General features: G+C 39.4%; 1 protein-coding gene across 3 annotated transcripts in view; it reads left to right on the forward strand.

Annotated features, from left to right (window-relative positions):
* The window catches only part of LOC124544726 (tubulin gamma-1 chain), a 76,861-nt gene extending 54,252 nt beyond the window's left edge, over positions 1-22,609 (forward strand). For all 3 annotated transcript variants that reach the window (XM_047123376.1, XM_047123375.1, XM_047123377.1), the window contains 2 exons: positions 6,033-6,215; positions 21,595-22,609. In XM_047123376.1, coding sequence (XP_046979332.1) covers positions 6,033-6,215; positions 21,595-21,792 — 381 coding nt within the window. In that variant the 3' untranslated portion in view covers positions 21,793-22,609. The remainder of the gene's footprint in view (positions 1-6,032; positions 6,216-21,594) is intronic.
* Positions 22,610-24,628: the final 2,019 nt, after the last annotated feature.

Below are 24,628 nucleotides of genomic sequence, written 5' to 3' on the forward strand. Positions count from 1 at the left end.
CATCTCGTATAGTTTCATTGACTTCCGACAGGTGGCAGCGCTGTACGGAGCTGTTAAAATGGCGTCTGTAATGGATGTGCGTTGCAAACAACGGGCAGTGATCGAGTTTCTTTTGGCGGAAAACCAGGGCATCTCAGATATTCATAGGCGCTTGCAGAATGTCTATGGTGATCTGGCAGTGGACAAAAGCACGGTGAGTCGTTGGGCAAAGCGTGTGTCGTCATCGCCACAAGGTCAAGCAAGACTGTCTGATCTCCCGCGTGCGGGCCGGCCGTGCACAGCTGTGACTCCTGCAATGGCGGAGCGTGCGAACACACTCGTTCGAGATGATCGACGGATCACCATCAAACAACTCAGTGCTCAACTTGACATTTCTGTTGGTAGTGCTGTCACAATTGTTCACCAGTTGGGATATTCAAAGGTTTGTTCCCGCTGGGTCCCTCGTTGTCTAACCGAACACCATAAAGAGCAAAGGAGAACCATCTGTGCGGAATTGCTTGCTCGCCATGTGTCTGAGGGTGACAATTTCTTGTCAAAGATTGTTACAGGCGACGAAACATGGGTTCGTCACTTCGAACCTGAAACAAAACGGCAATCAATGGAGTGGCGCCACACCCACCCCCCTACCAAGAAAAAGTTTAAAGCCATACCATCAGCCGGTAAAGTCATGGTTACAGTCTTCTGGGACGCTGAAGGGGTTATTCTGTTCGATGTCCTTCCCCATGGTCAAAACGATCAACTCTGAAGTGTATTGTGCTACTCTTCAGAAATTGAAGAAAAGACTTCAGCGTGTTTGTAGGCACAAAAATCTGAACGAACTTCTCCTTCTTCATGGCAACGCAAGACCTCACACAAGTCTTCGCACCCGAGAGGAGCTCACAAAACTTCAGTGGACTGTTCTTCCTCATGCACCCTACAGCCCCGATCTCGCACCGTCGGATTTCCATATGTTTGGCCCAATGAAGGACGCAATCCGTGGGAGGCACTACGCGGATGATGAAGAAGTTATTGATGCAGTACGACGTTGGCTCCGACATCGACCAGTGGAATGGTACCGTGCAGGCATACAGGCCCTCATTTCAAGGTGCCGTAAGGCCGTAGCATTGAATGGAGATTACGTTGAAAAATAGTGTTGTGTAGCTAAAAGATTGGGGAATAACCTGGTGTATTTCAATGCTGAATAAAACAACCCCTGTTTCAGAAAAAAAATGTGTTGCATTACTTATTGAACTGCCCTCGTATTTACATGTGTTACATCCAGAGGAAAAACTGATATGTAAGGAAGAACAACAACTTACATGTAGAAAAACAGATACACACACAAAAAAAGGTACAGATAACTTTAGTTGTACCTTCAAACTTTTATTTATTTCAAAGTACACATACAGAGGCATCATTTCCTCTCATGCTGAAGTCTGACTGGGCAGAGAGGACAGGGGGACTGCATTCGCATGCAGGCGCTTTTAACATGTGTTGCAGGTAACATAATTGCATTCCAAAAGAAGTTTTTTGACACAGTCAAATGACTTTAGGTGAAAAGAGATTAACTATTTAAATAAAAATCAGTTTGTAATATACAATGGAAAACCCAAGGTGCAATAATGACGATATTACGAGGAGGGGACATTGCTACTCACCATATAATTGAGATGTTGAGCCACAGACAGGCACAACACAAAGACTGCTTAACAGTGAGCTTTTGACCAAAAGGCCTTCTTCTGAAGTACACACACACACACATTCATGCAAGTACAATTCACACACACATGACCAATGTCTCTGTCTGCTGAGGCTGAGGTGCAAGCAACTGCCCATGTTGGGAGAAACAATCTGAGTGATGGGAGTAAGGAGGAGGCTTGGGCAGGGAGATGCATAGCAGTCGGGGTGGGGTACAGTAAATTACTGCTTGTGGGAGCATACTGAGATGTGGTGGGGACAGGGGAGGGGAGAGGGGGGGGGGGGGGTTAAGGATGTGGCAAAGGAGAGAAATAAAGAGACTGTGGGTGCTTTTGTAGAATATAAGGCTGTGTAGGGGATAGGTGGGTGGACAGTTACAAAGGTTTAAGTCAGGGGGGTTACGGGAATGTAGGATGTATTGCAGGTAGAGTTTCCACCTGCACAATACCACGGTCTCCTTCTTACCCCATCAACCAGATTGATTGTCTATCATGCACAGTTTCTCGCACTCCGGCCTTGCTAGCCAGAGACAATGGTTGTTATTTAGCAGTCTTTTTGCTAGACCTGCCTGCGACTCAGCATTGCCACTATGTGGTAAGTAGCAATCTATTCTTTTTATAGTGTCAATTTGTAATAGACCACATTTTTAAATGGGGAATAAAAACTGTATAATTTCTTCTAGTCCAATACAAATTCCTAACTTCATACATATAGTCCTGAAAAAGTGTGACTGTGGATTTTTTATAGATGTGGAAATACTTGTAAGATATATGACAAAAGATTTGGGGCACATGAAATGGATAATAGTAAGGAGGTGAATTATTCATTCATAAATAATGGAAATGCCGTGTGGCTAGGGTCTCCCATCGGGCAGACCATTCGCCTGGTGCAAGTCTTTAGAGTTGTCGCCACTCCGGCGACTTGCGTGTCGATGGGGATGAAATGATCATGAAAGACACACAACACCCAGTCATCACAAGATCATTTACGTATTGCATGTACCCCATGTTTTTCATTTCAAATCGTACAAATATTTTGAAAGCTACTGAAAATTCATAAGCACAAATTTTCAGGATTACCTGTATGGAGTGAGGAGAAATTGTTTTCTACCTCTTAGTCTGATTTAAAAAGATGGTGTATTAAAGCTTACTTTTTGTTTAAATAATTATTCTCTGCTCTCTCTCTCTCTCTCTCTCTCTCTCTGTGTGTGTGTGTGTGTGTGTGTGTGTGTGTGTGTGTGTGTGTGTGTGTGTGGGCACACAGAGATTTCGAACATTTTGATGAGTACAACTGAAATGTGGTAAATTTCAGGTTTATTTCAGTTTCTCTTCACCTAAGTCAACCAATGTAATGCATGCATCTCGTGAAAAGGTCTTGAAGGTAAAAATTAGAGTGACTGGAGCTGACGTGGGGGATTGCCAGCAGTTATTCTTCTCATGAACCGTTTACAACTGGAATAGGAAAACAACAGTTGTACATAACCTAACATTCCCCACACACCAACAGAGAAATGAGTTAATATTGCATTTATTAAAATGTTAAAGGGTGTTAAATTTAGCACATCCAAATAAATTTTGCAGTGAATTATTGGGCAAGAGGTATTAAAGGGGTTTGGTTTTGAACATTTTGATGCTTCTTGAGATCTGGAATGTTAATGAAAGCAGAAGTGTAATCAAGATAGAAAGATTAGCTTTCAAAAGCTGTGTGTGGAATATGAGGCATGTCTCGCTAAGCGATGAAAATATTATCTACCAAAGAAATCCTGATTTATGTTGTCTGTTCTTTTCTTAAATTTTTGCAAGCTAAAGGCTGGATAAGGTTTTATAGAACTATTCCTTTCTTGATTGAATCTTAAAAGGAATCGAGGATGTAATATAATCGGGTGTATGGGGGTTAGAAAGTAGAAGAGGCACTACTGCACAGTAGACAGGTCCATAAAAGATATGATGATGTGCCAACACACCCAGTGTTGCCTCCTAACTGTGGTACTCAAGTGAGAAAAATATTGATCTCGATCAGAGTAGGTGATCGAGATATGGAAGAGGTGTAGTGCTATGTGTAAACACATACAGAAGACATAGGTGGCAGCTATACAGGATAATTAGGGATAGGGTAGGAGTTTATTAGTAATGTTGTGAAAAATGGTATATGGGAAGGTGGAAGATAAAAGAGAAAGGGAGGAAGAAAATACAGATGAACTAAGGCGAAGTTGCAACAGGATAAATGTGAAGCTGGCCTGGGTGCAAGAGGGCAGTATGGACTAGTACAGGTGAAGGGGTGGAAGACACTGATTTGTGGTTACTGAGGCTACTTATTAGTGGTTATTGAGGCTATGGGAGAGGTGTCCCACCTTTCCATTTCTGAAATAGCTGATACTGGGCAAGGATTGGGAGTTGGACGACACAGATATTGAAGCATGCATTGAACTCTACATCTGCATTTCAGTGAGCCTCCTTACAGTGTTTGGTGGAAAGTATTTCATGCTGCATTATTATTGTGTCCTGCTGTGTTCCATTATAAATGGTGCGCAGAAAGAATGACTCATTAATTCTCCGTATGAAGTCTCCCATCTCAGTTATACTATTACATGATTTCCCTTTCTTATTTCAACTCCTTCAGTTCCCCCTTTATGCTATTTCTTCTTGCAGTCACCTTCTCTGTAACCATGCTATCAAGGAGCAGGCCATGCACATTCTTAACACTGAAACAGAGTTGGCATAATCTGTTCTGAATTATGAGACATTTTTGGTAAAACAATATGGAAATGATGGATTGCTACTCACTACATAGAGGTGGCACCGAGTTGTAGAAAGGCACAGTGAAAAAGAATGCTAGAAATATTCAGCTTTCGGACTAAGTCCTTTGTCAGAAGTAGAAAAACTCGCATATGTTAACACAAGCACAACTCTCACACATATGGCCACTGATACCACCTCTAAATGGTAAGTCTATCCTTTCCACACTGTTGTTATTCCATCTTCGACTTCCCACTGTTTTTGTTCCTCTGTATATTGTAGAAATTTTTAAACAAGCTTCCATATGCTTACTTCACGCAAATGACAAGTGTGGCTCCCAGTCATGTGGTCTTAATGCATGTCTTACTTACATTTATCCGCTTCATCCACCAAGCTGTTGTAGATCTTATTGACAGAGTTGTAGCGTATAGGTAGAATTGTCATAGTACAAAGAAAAGATGAGTAGTTGGTTAGTAATGTACATGTCAGTCTAATTCCCAGCAATGGGAAAACAAAAAATTGTGATATCCAACAATTCAAAAATAATCAGGGCTTTTCTTCCTCTATTTCTGTTTTCCCGGCAGTTTCTTACAGTTAGTATACTTTAATCTTGGGCTTAAGAAATATCATAAGTACTGTGGAAGAGACCCATTGTCTATTACAGTAGCATTACAAAATTTTAAAGACGTGTATCATAACATAGTTATCAAGAGTCTTTATTTTGAGCAATTAGTGTAACACTGTAGTCTAATTATGTAAAATAAGAAATTGAGATTGAGAAAAACATTAAAATTATGTGGACACAGAGAGATTAGCAAGTACTTACCTTTATAAGGTGCAGTTCCCAGCACTATTCCTTAATCTTTACTTAGTGTCTTGTTTTCAATTATTATCCATCTTAACTTACTGCCGAAACAATCTGCCTCTCCTTTTCAGCGTGCTCCCAATCACTTGGTGTGTGTTAATGTTATTATTGCCCGTATGGGTACTTGTTGCTTGTGAAATTAGTAGTGGCCAGTTTTTCTGTCTCTCTTATTTCAATAGATATTTTAAAATAGAACGTGAATATAAATAATAGAAGGCACGAAGTTAACAAATCGGTGTATAGTTACGGCATTGAGTCATCTGTAGGCAAGACTTTAGAAAGTTCATTGGGTTACCTTCCATTAGGAAAGTGGATGCACTCAGCGATTGTTATGTGATTTATAAATTATTGCACAAATCCAGATTTCATCTAGTGCCTAGCCGCTATCAATGCACTATTTTCTAATGTTGATGCATGTGATATTCGTGTTGTTCGGGTGTCAGTCACAGTTCTTTGAATACTACATTCGAAAGTTGCTTACCTTGTGGATGGAAGCTTTCATTTATCATATTTGCCATGTGATTGCCTTGTGTCCTTTGTTCTTGGTTGTTGTCCTGACCTGACCTGTAGAACGATTCATTCAAAAGAGCTATCCTCTCAGTTGTTGATAGACACACAAACTGCTGTACTCCTTCAGTTATTTCTATCCCACCAAGAACATTCTTTCCATATTTATGAATGTATTGTTAAACATGTACAGAATCTTCTTTCCAGTAGTTATTTTCATAGCAATTGAAAAGTATCATTATTTTCAGGGAGAAGTAGATCCAACCCAAGTACATAAGTCACTACAACGTATCAGAGAGCGAAAGTTGGCAAATTTCATTCCATGGGGCCCTGCGAGTATACAGGTCGCTCTTTCCAGGAAGTCTCCTTATATTCAAAGTGCACATCGTGTGTCTGGTCTCATGTTAGCCAACCACACAAATATTTCATCAGTAAGTATGTTGTTGTTTCTTCACTAGTTGAAATGTGAGTAAGGTAATAGTTTTAGTTATTGCATGCTTTGTTACGTAGTTCAGATGCATTACTTCTTTCATTTTTAAGTTCTTCTTCTTCTTCTTCTGCTTCTTCTTCTTCTTCTTCAGTGTGGGAACTGTTGCAAGTTATTTAATAACGTTTGTTGTTGCATCCCTTTGTTTAACTTATTCATGGCACCTACCCCATTTTGTAGTAATGGTTAACGTGGTGAAATGCTGGAAGCCAAAAGTGAACATCAGTAGTATATGAACAGTGATTGAGCAAGCCACACAGCACAATAATACTGTAGAGTGTTTGAAATTACTACTTTGCTTCCCTTACACAGAAAATGAGCTATAATTTGAGTGCAGTAGGGACAGTCATGCCACTGGGCCCCTAAATTTGCAAAAAGTAGAACAATAAATCGCATAAAAATCTCTCTCTCTCTCTCTCAAAAATATTGTTCAACAATAGTTGATTAACCATAACTTTATTATTGACAACTTGGTTATTAATATTACTGTATTAACCTTAATGAAGCAACCTATAAAGCAGCTCTGTACATTGTCAGTAAGGCAAATAGGACAAGAAAATCAAATGTTCTTTTACATATTATTAATCTGTGATAGTATAATTGTAATGCCCTAGAATCTTAACATGATATGCTGATGCAACATGGAGTACATAATGCGCCTTTTTCTTGTATTTGTAAATTATGTATTGTGCTGTCAGTGGGTTAGACATATTTCTTATTTTAAACTTTCAGTTTTAATAACTAGGTGCAAAACTTAGACAAAATCTTCATTTGCATGCCATTGTAAAGAATCTGTTATAAACAACTTCAAATCAAATCTGGTAATACTCCCATTTGTGTAATTTAACAGATTCTTAGTTGAATCCTTATTATATTTTGGTCTGATTGTTCTGCCTCATGGCTCAATGTGTTGCCCATCTTCAATTTGGAGGATTAATTAGGATGAAAGATGAGAGGATAAGAAACAGTTTCTGTAAACAATTTTCCAGTTCTTATGAACCACTTAAGAGAATTCTCCCAGTTTTTATAAAGCTTTGAAAGAATAATGAAATCCAAATATGGGGTTTTAGCTCTGGTACAGCCACAAACCCATGTTCTGAAATTCAGTGATGAGGTGAATACTAATCGCAGTCTTCTTATGTTCATCACAAGATTTTCAAGCAATGAATAGTTTTCACTATCCACCTTGCATGGCAGGGATGTACCCCATAAAATGGTGCTCTGATAAGTGATCAGCTAATTCCAAAACTTCAGTATAATCTTCTCTTGGGTTCTGTTCTCTCAAAGCATCTTAAACAAAAGTGAATTGATCAAAATGTTCCCTGACCTTTCTGTGCTGAATGCCAGAGTGGAGTTACCATTGATTGCAGAACAAGTGTTTTGAAACCTGAAATTTATAACTGAGATTTTTGGGGAAAATTTAAGTGTAATCGAAGGTATGGGCAGATGGGAAAGGGTAATTTCATGTGAAGTCACCCAGTGGCTGTTGCCCTTATGTCACAGATTTTTCTGAAAATTTTGTCTAAGAATGTACGTAATGAGTTAGGGTTAAAATATTTTATCTGGAATTTTTTGACCAGAATTTTAATTAGGAGACCATTTTAAAATGTGGGCCCCTTCTACCAACTGGTGTTGAGAAACGAAGTGCCTCGTAAGTTTGTAACCACTATAACTTTTTTATTTATGAATCAATTTTATTCAATTTGGTGTCATTGAAAAGTAAAAGACTAGAACTATAATATACAAATTATTAAAGTGCTGTGTCTAAGCAACAAATGTTTGAAAATTTGTAATTAATGCAATTTCTCACCATTTTTTATTATTTATTTATTTATTTTTTTGCAAACGTCAGGTTTTTTCCCAGAAGAATCACAAGTTTCACCATCTGAATTTTTGTTTCAAATAATTCCTACTGCCATACTTTTCAACATAAAAAAAATCAGAAGGGTGTTTGTCCTCTATTGTTAGAACTTATACTTTTTCAATAATGCCCGAATAATTGATTGCTTGAGATAGCTAATGAACAATACATGAAACAACAATGAAGAATTCAGTCTAACAGCAACTCACATGCAACACAGGCTGTGTGTGTTACGATTTTGTGTGTTTGCGCACTTTATATATCTGAAGGACTTTTTTGTCTTGATTTTGTGCTTCTTACATAAGCAGCCATTCTGTCTGGTAAGTTAGTTGAAAGTACAGTTAAATCCCTCAATATGATAACGTTTGGGTAGCCCCTCAGTATGAGATAGTGAAAAGGAACTATTGAAATTAAAAAGGGAAAGAAGTCATGTAATCCATGCATAGTTGCGCAGTAATGTATAACCAGGGGGACTTAATTTAACTTCCATAAGTGCAATGGGTTGCATTTTTTCAATGTATTACAGTGCCCTCTGATGTATAATTTTTATGAAGCGATGCTAGACCACCCAATGATATTACAATTTGCAAACAGTTGTTGCAGTATATGCTTTGTTTAACTGTGGCTTGTTATCAGATGTTTTAGTGAATTCAAATATTATAATGAGTGAAAAAAGATCATGTATTTTATTTAATGTTGTTTTCTTCACGTGCTTTTTTTTTTTTATCAATTATCATTAGAAATAACGATATATTCATATATATATTATTATTATTTATTAATAATAAATAAATTTGTTTCATACAAAATTGTATTCTGATCGATGATAATTCATTTAAAAATACATTAAATTAAAATTTAGTCACATTTATAACTCCATTTTGAAGGGTTTTCATAATTAGTTATTCCTCTTTAAATTATTATTTATTCACTATATGATATCATCAATTTAATTATAAATTTAAAAATCCAGATTTGTATATTTATTTATTAAATGAAATTTATATACTTGAAATATATATTACCTTCAAACCAATCATTAATCCATTCAGTTTTAACAATATATAACTAAGTAATAAATAAATAATTATTAATTGATTTTGTTATTGACAGTTGAAAGTTAAGTTTTAGGTATTTCATTTTAAAGGCTGTAAAGACATTCAATACTACATTTTTAAGGTTATAAGTGTTTTACATATTTTCACAGAATTTAAACAAAAAATATTTTCTTTATTTATGTAAAATTTTTTACTTATATACGATAATTCAAATAAAATAAATAAAACAAATGGGTTTTAGAATATCATATTGAAGGGTTTTACATATTGAGGGGTTCGACTGTAATACAAAGTTGTTCCATAATGTGAGTATTGGAGATCACTTAATAAAGTGGTCATTAACTCTTTCTCATTTCCACTTATAGATTCTTCATAGTGCATTCTTGACTAATTGGGGAACAAGAAAAAGTTTCAAACCATTCAGTTCCTTTCTGCAACATATACAGATGATTAAAAATCACAATGGAAAACAAATGTTCTTTAGGTTTTGTGTCAGCAGTTGTGTGTCAGAAGAAAAGTAGTAGCAGTGAAGAGCTTGATTTAATAAGTATGTCAAGCCTGAATCAAGCTGATATTGAATTATTGTAGCTAAGAAGCACATGTGAAAATATTGAGAGTGTTTGTTCTTCTCACAAAATGCGCTATTTGGGAACATTTGAAGACAGACAACAAATTTGCTGTGACCCTTTTAAGAAGCATGGTGAAAAGACTGCTAAGAAATCTTTGAAACCTATTTCTTTAACCATGACAAGGAAATATAATACCCTTGGACTTATCCTAGGTACCAAGCTGTGCATAAAGGACATTTTGTCTCCTATGGGGGATAACCTTCCAGGGATGGATGATTGTGAAGTTGAAGATCAAGAATATTCACCAGATCCCTCTACAGCTCTTCAAAAAGTTAATGGAAGTTGTGAATTACTTGAAATTTGACCATTTAAGGTTACCAAGAGAGCACAGGACAGGTGTCCAGAATACATTCGATCCAAGTCTCGTTGCTTAGCTTTAAAATTCCAGCAAACAGCATCAGATGTACTGCATGTTCCAGTGAAAAATGTGTCTGAAGAAATTGCCAGTGCTGAATGTGCAGACTGAAATATTTTTATGCAAAAAATTAAAGAGCAATTCGGCAGAAGTTCTGTTAAAGAAAAGCTACAAATACTTACCTTAGCACCAGCTTCATGGAGTAAAGGAAAATCCAAATGTTTTTTAACACTACCGAATACATGGTAAAGAAATTGAGGGTATTGCTAAAAGAAGATGGTATTTTGTCGAAAGGGAGTTATAAAGTGGGAAACAGAATAGGTAAGGATGTGGAAAAACATGTCCAGAATTGTTACTGTGAAGATGATATAAGTCGCATTTCTGCTAATAAAAAAAGACTGTCTGTCCCTTCAGAAAATAGCAAAAGTGTGTATAAGACAAAGACTAATTTTACATAATCTGAAAGATGTATACTTAGCTTTCATAGAAAAGTTCCCCGAAGATAAAATTGGTTTTACTAAATTTTGTGAACTTAAGCCAAAAAGAGTGTGTTACTGTAAACAGTCGTGGAATGCGTAACATATGTGTATACATGTATCACCAAAACGTAAAACTGTTAATGCATGCTACATATGTGAAAGAACCGTACACTGAACTTCTACAGAAACTTGTGTGCAATCTGGAAAACAAGGAGTGCATGCTGCTTCGCTATTCTTGGTGTCCTGACGAATATGAACTGCGCAGTTTTTTAATGGAGCTGGAGTTCTTACAAGATTGTGAAAATGTTGTATTCAGACAATGGATGCAAACTGATCGACCTACACTGGAGACATTAATGAAGACGACCAATGAATTTGTTGAGTATCTCATGCACAAACTTCAAAACTTAACACATCATTATATATCAAAATCTCAGTCACCACTTCAGATCAAGCAAAGAAACCCTCCCCGATACTACATGCATCATTATAGTGGATTTTGCAGAGAACTATACCTGTTTGCTTCAGGATGCTGCACAAGGATTTCACTGGCAGAACATTCAAGTCACCTTTCATCCTTTTGTGGTGTACTTTAAAACAGATCAGTGCATTAAGTCAATGTCATTGTGTTGTGTAAGTGACTGTTTGCAGCATGATACAAACACATTCTATGTTTTCCAGAAAACTGCTCTCATATACTGGAACAATTACCACACATCCAGCATGTTATGTATTTCAGTGATGACAGTTTGCACAATATAAAACTTTAAGAACTTTTTAAATTTGTGCTATCACAAGCAAGATCATGGAGTAACTGCAGAATGGAGTTTTTTTGGCTCTGTCGTGGCAAAAATGCATGTGATGGAGTTGGTGGTACTATTAAACGTTTAGCAACAAGAGCAAGTTTACAGCTTCCATATGACAGTCACGTTTTAAGTCCAAAAGCTCTGCTTACATTTGCCAAAACTCATGTTCCAGGAATAGAAACCTTTTATGTTGCAACAGAGGAGATAACAAAGATCACAAACTTGTTACAAAAACAATATGAGACTTTTTACACTTCCTGGGACGAGAGAATCATTTTTTCAAACCACTGAATGAAAACAAGTTGCTGATAAAGCGTGTTTCATCATCTGAAAAAATTCTAGAGTTAAGTGAAGAAGATGCAAAAGTCAAGTTCATGAGTCCAAGTGGCCCTTCCTCAAGTTATTCATGGCCACTTCACACTGATGTTTGCTGGATACCTTATAAAAACATTTTAATTACTTTGCCTGCTCCAAGTGCAAGCACAAGTACTGGTAGTTTATATACTTTTGAATCAGACATAATATTGTCCATTGAAAACTTGTTTGAAAGAATGAATGCTTTTTAGAATTTTATGAATGTGCTTTATGAGAACTGATCATCATTTGTGACCACTAGGTAAGAGCCACAAAGTGAAACGTGTATATTATTATTTATATTTTTTCTGTTTTAAATGATTAAACAGAACACCCTCCCTTCTGATTTCTTTTCTTTTTTTTATGTTGAAATGTATGACAATAGGAATTCTTGGAGTCAAAATTAAAAATGGTGAAGCTTGTGATTTTGTCAAAAAAATTCATGAATTTAAAAAAATTTTTTTTTGTTTTGTTTGAAAAATGACTTTAATTACAGATTTGCACATATGTATATGTACAGTTGCAGCATATTTATAGTTTAGTGATGTAGTTGGTCCTTTTTATCTTTCTAATGACACCAAATTGAATAAAATTGATTTATAAATAAGGGAGTTACGGTAGTTAAAAACTTTCAACCTACCTTTCATACTGACGTCAGATGGAGAAAATGATAGACATTTCAAAATGGCCCCCTGACTACAGTTTTGATCTAAAAAATCTGAAAAAATTATTTTGTCACTTTCTATTTATGTACTTTCTTACACCAAATTTTCACCAATATCATGTTTAAAAGAATAGTTGACCATGTACACAGTAGAACAGTTCATAATGGGAGAGAAACCTCCATGGTATACAGTCACTGTAAAGAAAAAGATTACTGCATAATAGGTGTAAAATGAAGTTTATGGCTATAGATAGAAAGATGCTGAATGCAACACATTTGGCTGTCAAGAGAAGAATGTGTGATGCATTCAGTGACTTCTGTAACAGAAAATTGTCAAGTGATGTTTCACAAAACCCATAGAACTTGTGGTCATATATAAAGATTGTTATTGGCACCTAGTTAGGGTCCAGTCCCTAGTGAATGAGACAGGAACTGAAATTGAGGATAGCAAAGCAAAAGCGGAAATGCTGAACTCCTTTACAAAGGGCCACCCGGGAGAATTGTCATAATTTAATCTGTGTACCAGTGAAAAGATGAATGAAATGAGTATTAGTGTCAGTGGTGTTGAGAAATAGCTGAAATAGTTAAAACTGAACAAAGCTTCAGGGCCTGATGGAATTCCTGTCAATTTCTATACTAACTGAATTAGCCCCTCCTCTGACTATAATGTACCGTAGACCCCTCAAACAAAAACCCATGTTCAGTTCTTGGACAACAGTGTAACTCACATCCATCTACAAAAAGGATAGTAGGAGTGAACTAGTATCCATGACATCAATTTGTTGTAAAATCTTGGAACATATACTGAGCTCAAACATAATGAGGTATCTTGAACAGAATGACCACCTAAATCCCAACCAGCATGGACTGTGAAAATATTGATCGTGTCAAACCGAACTCACACTTTTCTCACAGCTTTGGATCATGGCAGTCAGGTAGATGGAGTGTGTTATATCCACAGATTAACACACATTTGCGAATAAAAAAGTTTTTATTAGGTGGAGCAAGGCCACCGCTTAATTTCACAAAAAGATGAACTTCCTTCGAAAGCAAAAAGCTTCTTCTGCCAAAATTTTATAACAAGCCAAAGAATTATGCCACCTTATTGAATTGAAATGTTGGCAACTGAACTGAATTTACGTTCCTTTGTCGGGTTTTCTCTCGATGCTTTCCGGCAAATGCCGAGGATGTAGACGGGTGCAGAGTGCGAGGTTGTTGGCCGGCGTAGCGAAGAGGTGGCACCTGGACGTTCCGGCTGCGTTGAAGTCTCTTCCAGGTGGCAGTCTGCGGCGGGTCGAAGGACACCTGCTTTCCTTTCTTCCGGCTATTTAACACGACGGCTCCAGTCTTCCTCCACTGATTCCGGAGTGATGAGTGGCGGTCGTTGGCGATCCCTGATTGGCGGATGGTGATATCATGGTGTGACCATCCGTGCCAGAAAAAAAGAGGCTCGTGCGTGTGCGTAGTTCGCGGCTGATTGAATGTTTGGCGGGAACGCCTCTAGCGCCGGCTGGCAGAATGTGCTGGTACTAAGTTGGAGGCGCCACTTAACTCTGCCGCGGTAGCCGACCGTTGCATTTGTGTGGCTGTGCACGCCACGGCAGAGTATTTCTTGATTTCTGACTCGGTACCACACCTATGTTTGTCAAAAGTACAATCATATGGGCCTATGAAGTAAAATTTGTAACTAGATAGAGAACCTTTTGGTACGGAGGTTGCAGCATGTTATCTTGGATGGAGAGTCGTCGTCAGGTGTAGAAGTAAGTTCAGGTGCACGCCCCAGGGAAGATTTTTGGGACTCTCAGTGTTTATGTTGTGTATTAATGAACTCACAGACAATATTAATAGTAACCTCAAGACTTCTTTCAGACAATGCAGTTATCTGTAATGAAGTACTGTGTGAAAGAAGCAGCATAAATATTGTCAGACCTTGAGAAGATTTCAAAATGGTGCAAACATTGGCAACTTGCTTTAAATGTTCAGAATTGTGAAACTGTGCTCTTCATAAAAATACGTTGTTTTAAATACCTGGGTGTAACACTCTGTAGAGATAAGAAATGGATTGATCACATAGGCTCAGTCATGGATAAAGCAGGTGCTAGATTTTGGGGGTGTGTGCAATTAGTCTAAAGGAGATTGCATACAAATCACTTGTGCAACAAGTTCTAGAATATTCCTCAAGTATGTCAGATCTCTACCAAATAGGACTGACAGGGGATAGTGAACATATACAGAAAAGGGCAGCACAAACTATCACAAGTTTGTTTGATCGGTGGGAGAACGTCACAGAGATACTGAAGGAATTCAACTGGAAGACTTTTGGGGATAGTTTACACCTATCCTGAGAAAGTCTTATCTATTAACAAAGTTTCAAAAACTAGCTTTAAATGATGACTAGGAATGTACTACAACCATCTGCCTATTGCTCACATAGGTATCTTGAGGATAAGATTAATTACTGCATGCACAGAGGCATTCAATCAATCATTCTTCCCATGTTCAATTTGTGAATGGCACAGGACGAAAACCTAATAACTGGTACAGTGGGACATACTCTCTGCCATGCACTTCACAGTTGTGTACAGAGAATAGGTGTAGATGTAAATAATTGGATATGTGTGTCTACATCTTGTCTTTCTCCCAAAAATGCTTAACAGGATGATTTCATATATCTGATGCTTTCAAGAGTAAGAATGGGAAGTGGTTTTCTCTTTTTCCTTATTTTCAAATGCATTTTTATGTAAAAATCAAACATTGGAAAATCCAGGATGGAATGTAACAACATTAGAGAAAGAAAGTTGCTAATCGCCATATAGCGGAGATGCTGAGTCGCGATAGCCACAAGAAGAAGATTCACACAATTATAGCTTTCGGCCATTAAGGCCTGTGTCAGCAACACACACACACACACACACACACACACACACACACACACACACACACACACGGCTATTGTTATTTCCAGGCACTAATACCCTGGTATGCCTGCATCTTAGGTGAATGATGCTCGTTGCTGGGCTGTGTTGTGGGGGGTACAGGAGAGGTATAGGATGAGGAGGAGAAGGTAGGAGTGGGGAAGATTCCAGTGCTGCCTGTGGGAGTGTGCAGGGATGGGTGGGGTCTCAATAGTGGGCTGCTAATTGCAACGTCAGGAGGTTGTATTTGGAGGACAGGAGAGGGCAAAAGTATGAGGGTGGTAGTAGTAGTAGTAGTAGTAGTAGTAGTAGTAGTATGGGAATTGTGCAGGTGCACTGGTGGGATCGAAGGCGTGTGTAGGTCTGAAGTTGAAGCAAGGAAGCTGAAAGGCAGTTAAAGGACACAGATTAGCATAGGTGGAAGCAAAGGTTCCACCACTGGTTATAAACCATAGGATTGCCTGGCAGAGCACTCTACATCTGTCAGATGCATCCACCTAAAAGATCTGCCAATGAGCCCATACCACAAATGCAGCAGGACCTCCAGTCCCTTCTCAAATCTCTAGGCCCATACTAGAACCTCTCACCCGAATTTATGTCCCTCGTCACTCCACCACTTACTACACTCCTACATTATAGATGCTTTCTAAACTACATTAACACAACCACACTGGACACCCTATCAAGTCCGGTTGCTGCCTCACGGAATGAATCTCTGCCCTTATGTATCAACTACTTAAGCCTATTACCCAAAATGTACTCTCCGATATACGAGGGTTGTTTTTTAAGTAAGGGCCGTTCGCGCGTATAGTCCCGTAGTTTGCGCGGACGCCACAACAAGCCACCGCGCCACTTGCCGGCATCCTTCCCGTTCACACTGATGCAAGTTGCAACTCTGTAGCTGACATGTACGCATCGCTGTGCTAGTTTATAATGTTTACGATTATTGAATCGCCCGCCGCGTGTGAGATACGGTCAGTGATACGGTTTTTGACTGCGAGAAGCGTATCAGCTGCAGAAATTCATCGTCAGTTAACAGAAGTTTATGGCTTGAATGCAATGAGTGAAGGTAAAGCGCGTCAATGGATTAGAGAGTTTAAAAATGGCCGTCAAAACGTCCATGACGAAGAATGCTCAAGCCGGCCCTCTGTGATCACTGATGATTTGGTGGCTGCAGTCAAAACAAAGATTCGTGAGGACAGAAGATTCACAATTTCCACTCTTTCTTTGGAATTTCCACAAGTTTCAAGATCGGTTTTGTACAAAATTGTGTCTGAAAACCTAAACTTTAAGAAACTGTGTTCTCGGTGGGTACCCAGACTCCTCACAGAGGACCACAAAGGGAAGAGATTTGCCACTTCATTGGACTTTTTGATTCGTTGCGAGGAAGGAGGGGATGACATGTTGAGTCAAATTGTCTCTGGAGATGAAACATGGGTATCCCATATCACTCCCGAAAGCAAGCGACAATCGATGGAATGGCGACACACCTCACCCGTCAAGGTCAAAGCCAAACAGACGCTGTCAAAGCACAAGATTATGGCAACTGTGTTCTGGGACCGGCGCGGTGTTTTGCTAGTGGACTTTATGCCACGAGGAACGACAATCGACTCAGGTGCCTACTGTGTAACTCTAAAGAAGCTACGCAGAGCAATTCAAAACAAAAGGCGTGGCATGCTGACAAAAGGAGTTTTGCTCCTGCACGATAACGCTAGGCCTCACGTCTCTCAAAAGACTCGGGATTTGATTGATTCTTTTGGCTGGGAAGTTTTGGACCATGCACCATACGGCCCCGACCTTGCTCCTAGCGATTTTCACCTTTTCCGGTACCTGTAACACCATCTTTGCGGGCAGCGCTTCAATGACGACGATGAAGTGAAAGCGGCCGTGAATTCTTGGCTGTCGGAGCAGGCGGCCGAATTCTTTGAAGAGGGAACTAAAAACTTTGTTGTACGGTATGACAAGTGCTAAAATAAACAAGGCAACTATGTAGAAAAATAGGTAAAAGTGTGTAGAATCAGAAAATAAAAGGTTTTTTTTACAAAAGTATTTGTATCTTTTTTAAAAAATAAAAACGGCCCTTACTTAAAAAGCAACCCTCGTAAAAGACACTGACCATTTTCTCTACGGACTCTCCACGGTTGTTGTTCCCTTACCACGCTGATCATCACTGTTGATGCCTCATCTCTTTGCACTAACTTCCCCAATGTCCATGGCCTTACTGCCATTGAACTCTACCTTTCCCAACAACTGACTGACTGACTGTATCCTAGCCCACAGTGATTTCTCCTTTGAAGACATCACCTACAAACGAATCCATAGCACACAGTGGGTACCTGAATCACACCAGTTTTGCCAGCCTCACTTAATTACCCAGATTCCCAAACCTCTTACCTCATTCATAGTCAGTGATGTCATTTTCATGTTCTGGACAGAAGGTGAGGACATTCTATCCACATTCCTCCAGAACCTCAACAGCTTCTCCTCCATTCACTTGGGTCCTACTCAACCCAACAGGCAACCTTCCTCAATGTTGACCCCCACCACAAAGATAGCTACATCAATACCTCCACGTGGACAGTTGCCACCCTTTTCACACCAAGAAGTCTCTTTCACACAGCCCAGACACCTGTGGCTGTGACATCCATAGTGGTGAGCAGCTTCTCTCCAGATATTCCATGGTTCTTTCTGAGGATTTCACAGACAGAAAGTACCTTTCTCACTACATCCAGAAACATTTCTCCAGTGCCTTGTCTTCCCAGTCATCTACCATCCAAGGAACCCCACTGTGCTTTGGTACAATCCACAACAGGAGTGGAGCAATTGAATTTTCTGCCAGGTTTTGGACTACTTTTTGTGCCCTGAAATGAGAAATACATTTTCCACCCCTCTCACAATAAGATTCCATTCCCCACCCAACCTCTGCAAGTCCTTCGCTGTCCCTCTTCCATCCATGCTCCCAATCCCTTGCCCCATGGTTCATATCCCTGCGACAGAACTGGATGCAACATCTGTCCTATTCATCCTCTCATCATCACCACTACCACCTACTACACTCCTGTCACAGGTAGGTCCACCTATCAACACAGCCATGTGATCTGTCAGCTGATCTGCAACTACTGTGCTGCATTCTACATGGGCATGACCATTAACAAGCTGGCTGTCTTCATGAATGGCCACTGCCAAAATGTGACCAAGAAACAACTCAACCACCCAATTGCTGAGCATACCGCCTAACTTGACGAGCTCAACTTCAACTACTGCTTTACCATGCTGCCACTCGAGCCCTACAAATAAATGTCTTCAATCCTGCCAGTGCACCAGCACAGTCTTATCCTCTTCTCTGCTTCTCTCCTCTTACCTTTGCCCTAGCCCCCCACCCCCACCCCTCCCCCTGCATTTTCCCGCAGGCAGCACATGAATATTCCCTCCCCACCCCTTGCTATCTCTCCGCTGCCCCATCCCTCACTCCAGCAAAGATTGTTGCTCATCCCAGATACAGCTGCAGTCAGGCATTAGTGTCTGGAGGTGACTCTTGTTCATTTTTAAAATAATAGCCCTCCAACAGGCTATCATATTTTTGTAGTTGCCCTCGTTGTAGGTACAAAGTTTCTTATTTTGATATCTATGTCTACATCCATACTCCACAAGCCACCTGGCAGTGTGTGGCGGAGGGTACTTTGAGTACCTCTATCGGTTCTCCCTTCTATTCCAGTCTTGTATTGTTCGTGGAAAGAAAGATTGTCGGTATGCCTTTGTGTGGGCTCTAATCTCTCTGATTTTATCCTCATGGTCTCTTCGCAAGATATACATAGGAGGGAGCAATATACTGCTTGACTCCTCGGTGAAGGTATGTTCTCGAAACTTCATCAAAAGCCCATACCGAGCTACTAAGCATCTCTCCTGCAAAGTCTTCCACTGGAGTTTATCTATTATCTCTGTAACGCTTTCGCGATTACCAAATAATCCTGTAACGAAGTGTGCTGCTCTCCGTTGGATCTTCTCTATCAACCCTATCTGGTACGGATCCCACACTGATGAGCAATATTCAAGCAGTTAGCGAACAAGTGTACTGTAACCTACTTCCTTTGTTTTCAGATTGCATTTCCTTAGGACTCTTCCAATGAATCTCAGTCTGACATCTGCTTTACTGACGGTCAACATTATATGATCATTCCATTTTAAATCACTCCTAATGCCTACTCCCAGATAATTTATGGAATTAACTGCTCCAAGTTGCTGACCTACTATATTGTAGCTAAATGATAAAGGATCTTTCTTTCTATCTATTCGAAGCACATTACACTTGTCTACATTGAGATTCAATTGCCATTCCCTGCACCATGTGTCAATTCGTTGCAGATCCTCCTGCATTTCAGTACAATTTTCCATTGTTACAACCTCTCGATATACCATAGCATCATCCGCAAAAAGCCTCTGTGAACTTCCGATGTTATCCACAAGGTCATTTATGTATATTGTGAATAGCAACGGTCCTACGACACTCCCCTGCGGCACACCCGACATCACTCTCACTTCGGAAATCATCTCTCCATTGAGAATGACATGCTGCGTTCTGTTATCTAGAAACTCTTCAATCCAATCACAAAATTGGTCTGATGGTCGATATCCTCTTACTTTGTTCATTAGACGACTGGGGGGAACTGTATCGAATGTCTTGCGGAAGTCAAGAAACACGGCATCTACTTGGGAACCCGTGTCTCTGGCCTTCTGAGTCTCGTGGACGAATAGCGCGAGCTGGGTTTCACACGATCGTCTTTTTTGAAACCCATGTTGATTCCTACAGAGTTGATTTCTAGTGTCCAGAAAAAGTCATTACACTCGAACGTAATACGTGTTCCAAAATACACCTGATCGACGTCAGAGATATAGGTCTATAGTGCTGCACATCTGTTCGACGTCCCTTCTTGAAATCAGGGATAACCTGTGCCCTTTCCCAATCCTTTGGAACGCTACGCTCTTCTACAGACCTACGGTACACCGCTACAAGAAGGGGGGCAAGTTCCTTCGCATACTCTGTGTAAAATCGAACTGGTATTCCATCAGGTCCAGCGGCCTTTCCTCTTTTGATTGATTTTAATTGTTTCTCTATCCCTCTGTCATCTATTTTTATATCTACCGTTTTGTCATCTATGCGACAGTCTAGAGAGGGAACTACAGTGCAGTCTTCCTCTGTGAAACAGCTTTGGAAATAGACATTTAGTATTTCGGCCTTTAGCCTGTCATCCTCTGTATCTGTACCGTTTTGGTCACAGAGTGTCTGGATATTTTGTTTTGATCCACCTATCGCTTTGACATAAGACCAAAATTTCTTAGGATTTTCTGCCAAGTTAGTACATAGAACTTTACTTTCGAATTCATTGAACACCTCTCGCATAGCCCTCCTCACATTACATTTCGCTTTACGTAATTTTTGTTTGTCTGCAGGGCTTTGGCTATGTTTGTTTGCTGTGAAGTTCCCTTTGCTTCCGCAGCAGTTTTCTAACTCGGTTGTTGTACCACGGGGGCTCTTTTGCATCTTGTACGATCTTGCTTGGCACATACTCATCTAATGCATATTGTACGATGGTTTTGAACTTTGTCCACTGATCCTCAACACTATCTATACTTCAGACAAAACTTTTGTGTTGAGCCGTCAAGTACTCTGAAATCTGCAATATGAAATTTCTCATGTCCTGTGTCAGAATTCACACTTTTGCCCCCATAGGTAACGTGGCACTTCCATGCACTGTTAATTTACGTACTTATAGAGTGCAAAGGAAAAGATTAACGTTTGTTTGACAGATGGCAGATTTCCTGATGAATGCAGAGTTTGAAGTAATTTCTTTCCTGTAATTTATGAAGTTTTCTCGGTGGATAGAACATTCCATCATCTTTTGAGCTTGAATCCAGGACAGCAGATGATGAGGGAATCAATTCCATATCTGCTATTTTCAGTGACTTGTGAATGTTTTTGGCATTGTTGCCTATTTCCCCTTTCATTAATTTATTCCTTGTTTGTATATGCTTAGGATCTTCTTATTTCTGCATGTGGTACATGGATGGTTTTGTCTTACAATTTGTAAAAAGAAAATCAAATATCTTTTTCCGTCATGAATTTAACATTATATATTCATAAAGATAATTTGGATTTTACTTGTGTCTGTCCTATTTGTGAATTAATAATGTTCCATTCTTATAGCTATTTGAACGAGCCCTGCAGCAATACGACAAACTTCGCAAGCGTGAAGCGTTCTTGGAGCAATTTCGCAAGGAACCTATGTTCCAGGACTCACTGGAAGAGTTAGATCTGTCTCGGCAAACTGTACAGGATCTAGTTGAAGAATATAAGGCGGCAACACGCCCTGACTACTTGACTTGGGGAGCTTCATCAGAATAATTGAAAATTAATGAATATGTGCGTTACATTTAAGCATTATTAAATAAAAAGCTTAAATGTGATGCACTCAACTTTGTGTATATTATTTGTACATAAAAGCCATACTGTACTGAAGGAAGTCCATACTGTATCAAAGAAAGTAAAATGTTCAAATGTTATGGTAACATAGTTCACATTAGTGTCTTGTGCTCTGTTACTGGTTTTGGAAGAGACTTGTATTATTTTTACCTATCATAGGGCACTATTGTGTTGTTCGTCTGTGATTAGCGTCTATTAATTCACTGTGTGTGTGCGTGTGCACACGCATGTGTAACATTTATTTTGTGCATGTTTGTAAACTTTTTGACCAATTATTTGTTTGAGAAAGAACCCTTTTTATGTTTTGTGGAAGTAAAATAGTACACACAGCTATCATGTGAAGCTTTTTTGCAAAAAAATAAAAAAAAAAAAATTTGTTTATGAGTGCGTAACAAAAGTGATATTATAGTGCAGCTCATAGTTCCATTCATACTTCATTGCTGCCTGTAAATTTAATATTTAACTCGCATACACAAATACTCGTCAATACTTTATTTATTATTTTTAAATCTGTAGGGAGTGATCCTTGCATTCTCTTTTGAAGCATAAGCAAGAGTAATTTCCTGTGTGTCATTTATTTTTACCCATATTGAAGAGAAACTACCATTTGTTAATTTTTGATATAAAATATATTAACTGAATTGCGAAACCCTCCATTAAATAAGTTGCATTTAATGTGTACAGCTTTTCTAGTCTTGTATTACTACTTGAATAATAAAGTAGATCTCTTGTAAGTAAACCAGTCCACTTTTACATCACCTATCTCGATAGTAAATACCTGAATCTTCTTTCTTTCTTTTTTTTAATTCTACACACACAGAAGATAACAGGACTAGGAAAAGGTCAATTAGCAAAAGCAGAATCTGATGATTCGTTAAACTTTTGGAGGTGTGTGTGTGTGCGTGCGTGCGTGCGTGCGTGTGTGTGCGTGTGTGTGAGAGTGAGAGAGAGAGAGAGAGAGAGAGAGAGAGAGAGAGAGAGAGAGAGAGAGATGTTTTCTCTCTCTCTCTCTCTCTCTCTCTCTCTCTCTCTCTCTCTCTCTCTCTCTGAGTCATGTTGGCACCTGTGGGAGAGCCACAAGTCTGAGTGGTGACATGGCAGACCAGTCATACAGGGAATCTAGCAAAACCATGCTGGTAGCTGTAGGGCCACAGCCGTCTCATCAGTATGAGTGACTTATCTTCATGCTGAAGGATATGACCCAAATATGTGCCTCAGGTTGGGATCCGTCACTAGGACTGGCAGTGAATCCTCAAATACCAAGTATTTATTTCTTGTGGAGGAAACTGAAGGCTAGTATAACTAGTTCAGTTCAGTAAACATACGGAACTTACCGGTACCGAAAAAGATGTTGCCTTCCGCACATATGCGGATAGGTGGTGACCAGCGAGCACATGGCATCAGGTGTAAGGGTCTGCTGTGGGTGCCAGCAGTCACATTGGAGTCAATGTATTAAAAGTTTCTCTCACTCAGTCACAAGCATTGTTTCAATGTAAAAAAGTTTGTGACATCCCTGTCACAATTGCCCCCATTCCCCAAATATCACTAAAGAACTTCAATAGTATTGAGGTTATATAGTCTTCCAGTAGACCTTGTACTTCAAATGGACTAGAAATTATGTGCAAATTTTGGACTATGTAGTGTCCTTTTTAATCCATTACATTCTACGGGGGCCTAAAGATGAAGTAGGCACCAGAGCATTTGTCTTAAATTTCCATGGTGACTTATTGTTGGAAAAAGTTAAAATAATGGTTTACTGGTGTAATATAAAGCCCGTTGTACCACTCACCATAGAATGTATAAGATTTGTTCACACACAATCTACTTCTAGAAATGAGTATCTCTGTAGAGTATATGGAAGGGCTCCTACATGAAGGTGCCCACCCTTCATGTACAACTCCCTCACTGCACCAATTTCAGGGAGGCTTGCACCCCCACCTACCAACCGCACCCCAATTGCCAACTTGCCACATTGCAGGTAGAGAATGTGAGATCCAAGAGTTAAAGATCTTTGTTCAGCCAGCCACCCAGGAACAAATATAACAGTGTTTACCCTGTCCAGATGAGGGTAAGCTGTTCCCAAAAAGAAAGTCTTCTGTCACTTACAAGGCAAGGATGGATATTCCCTTTCCTTCCTTGTCACAGGTCCCTACCTCACATAATCTGTTCATATGATGGAAGGACACCTCACCGCCCCTCCCTTAACTCTATATCTGCAATTATGACCTCTGCCCCCTCCAGTCATATATGAGGTATGTCCACAAAGTAAGTTTCGCTTGGTTATATAAAACAAACTTGTACAGATACAGAAAAAATATTTATTGTACAAAAATCTACAACTGTTAAACTACTTTTCTACATAGCTTCCGAAATTTTGTAGACACTTGTCATAGCGTGGCACAAGTTTTTGTATGCCTTCTTCGTAGCCTGTGTGGCTGGTAACACGTCCTGTCCTTCCAGCTCGTCATCATCGTTGAAGTGGCGACCACCAAGGACAGATTTTAGGTGTAATAAGAGATGCAAGTCGCTAGGAGCAAGGTGCGAAGGATGATCAAAACGCGTCCCAGTGAAATTACCGTAGGAATTGTTTGGTCACATTCATCGTGTGAGGTCAGGCATTATCATGGAAAAAACCACCTTTTGACAGTAATCCTTGGTGCTAGTTCTGTATGACGCATTTTCTTAATGGTCTCGCAGTAACCTTGTGCATTGATTGTTTGACCTCATGCTAAGAAATCAATTGGCAAAATGCCTTTTG

Source organism: Schistocerca americana, chromosome 8 (assembly GCF_021461395.2).
Source record: "Schistocerca americana isolate TAMUIC-IGC-003095 chromosome 8, iqSchAmer2.1, whole genome shotgun sequence".
Lineage (NCBI taxonomy): Eukaryota > Metazoa > Arthropoda > Insecta > Orthoptera > Acrididae > Schistocerca > Schistocerca americana.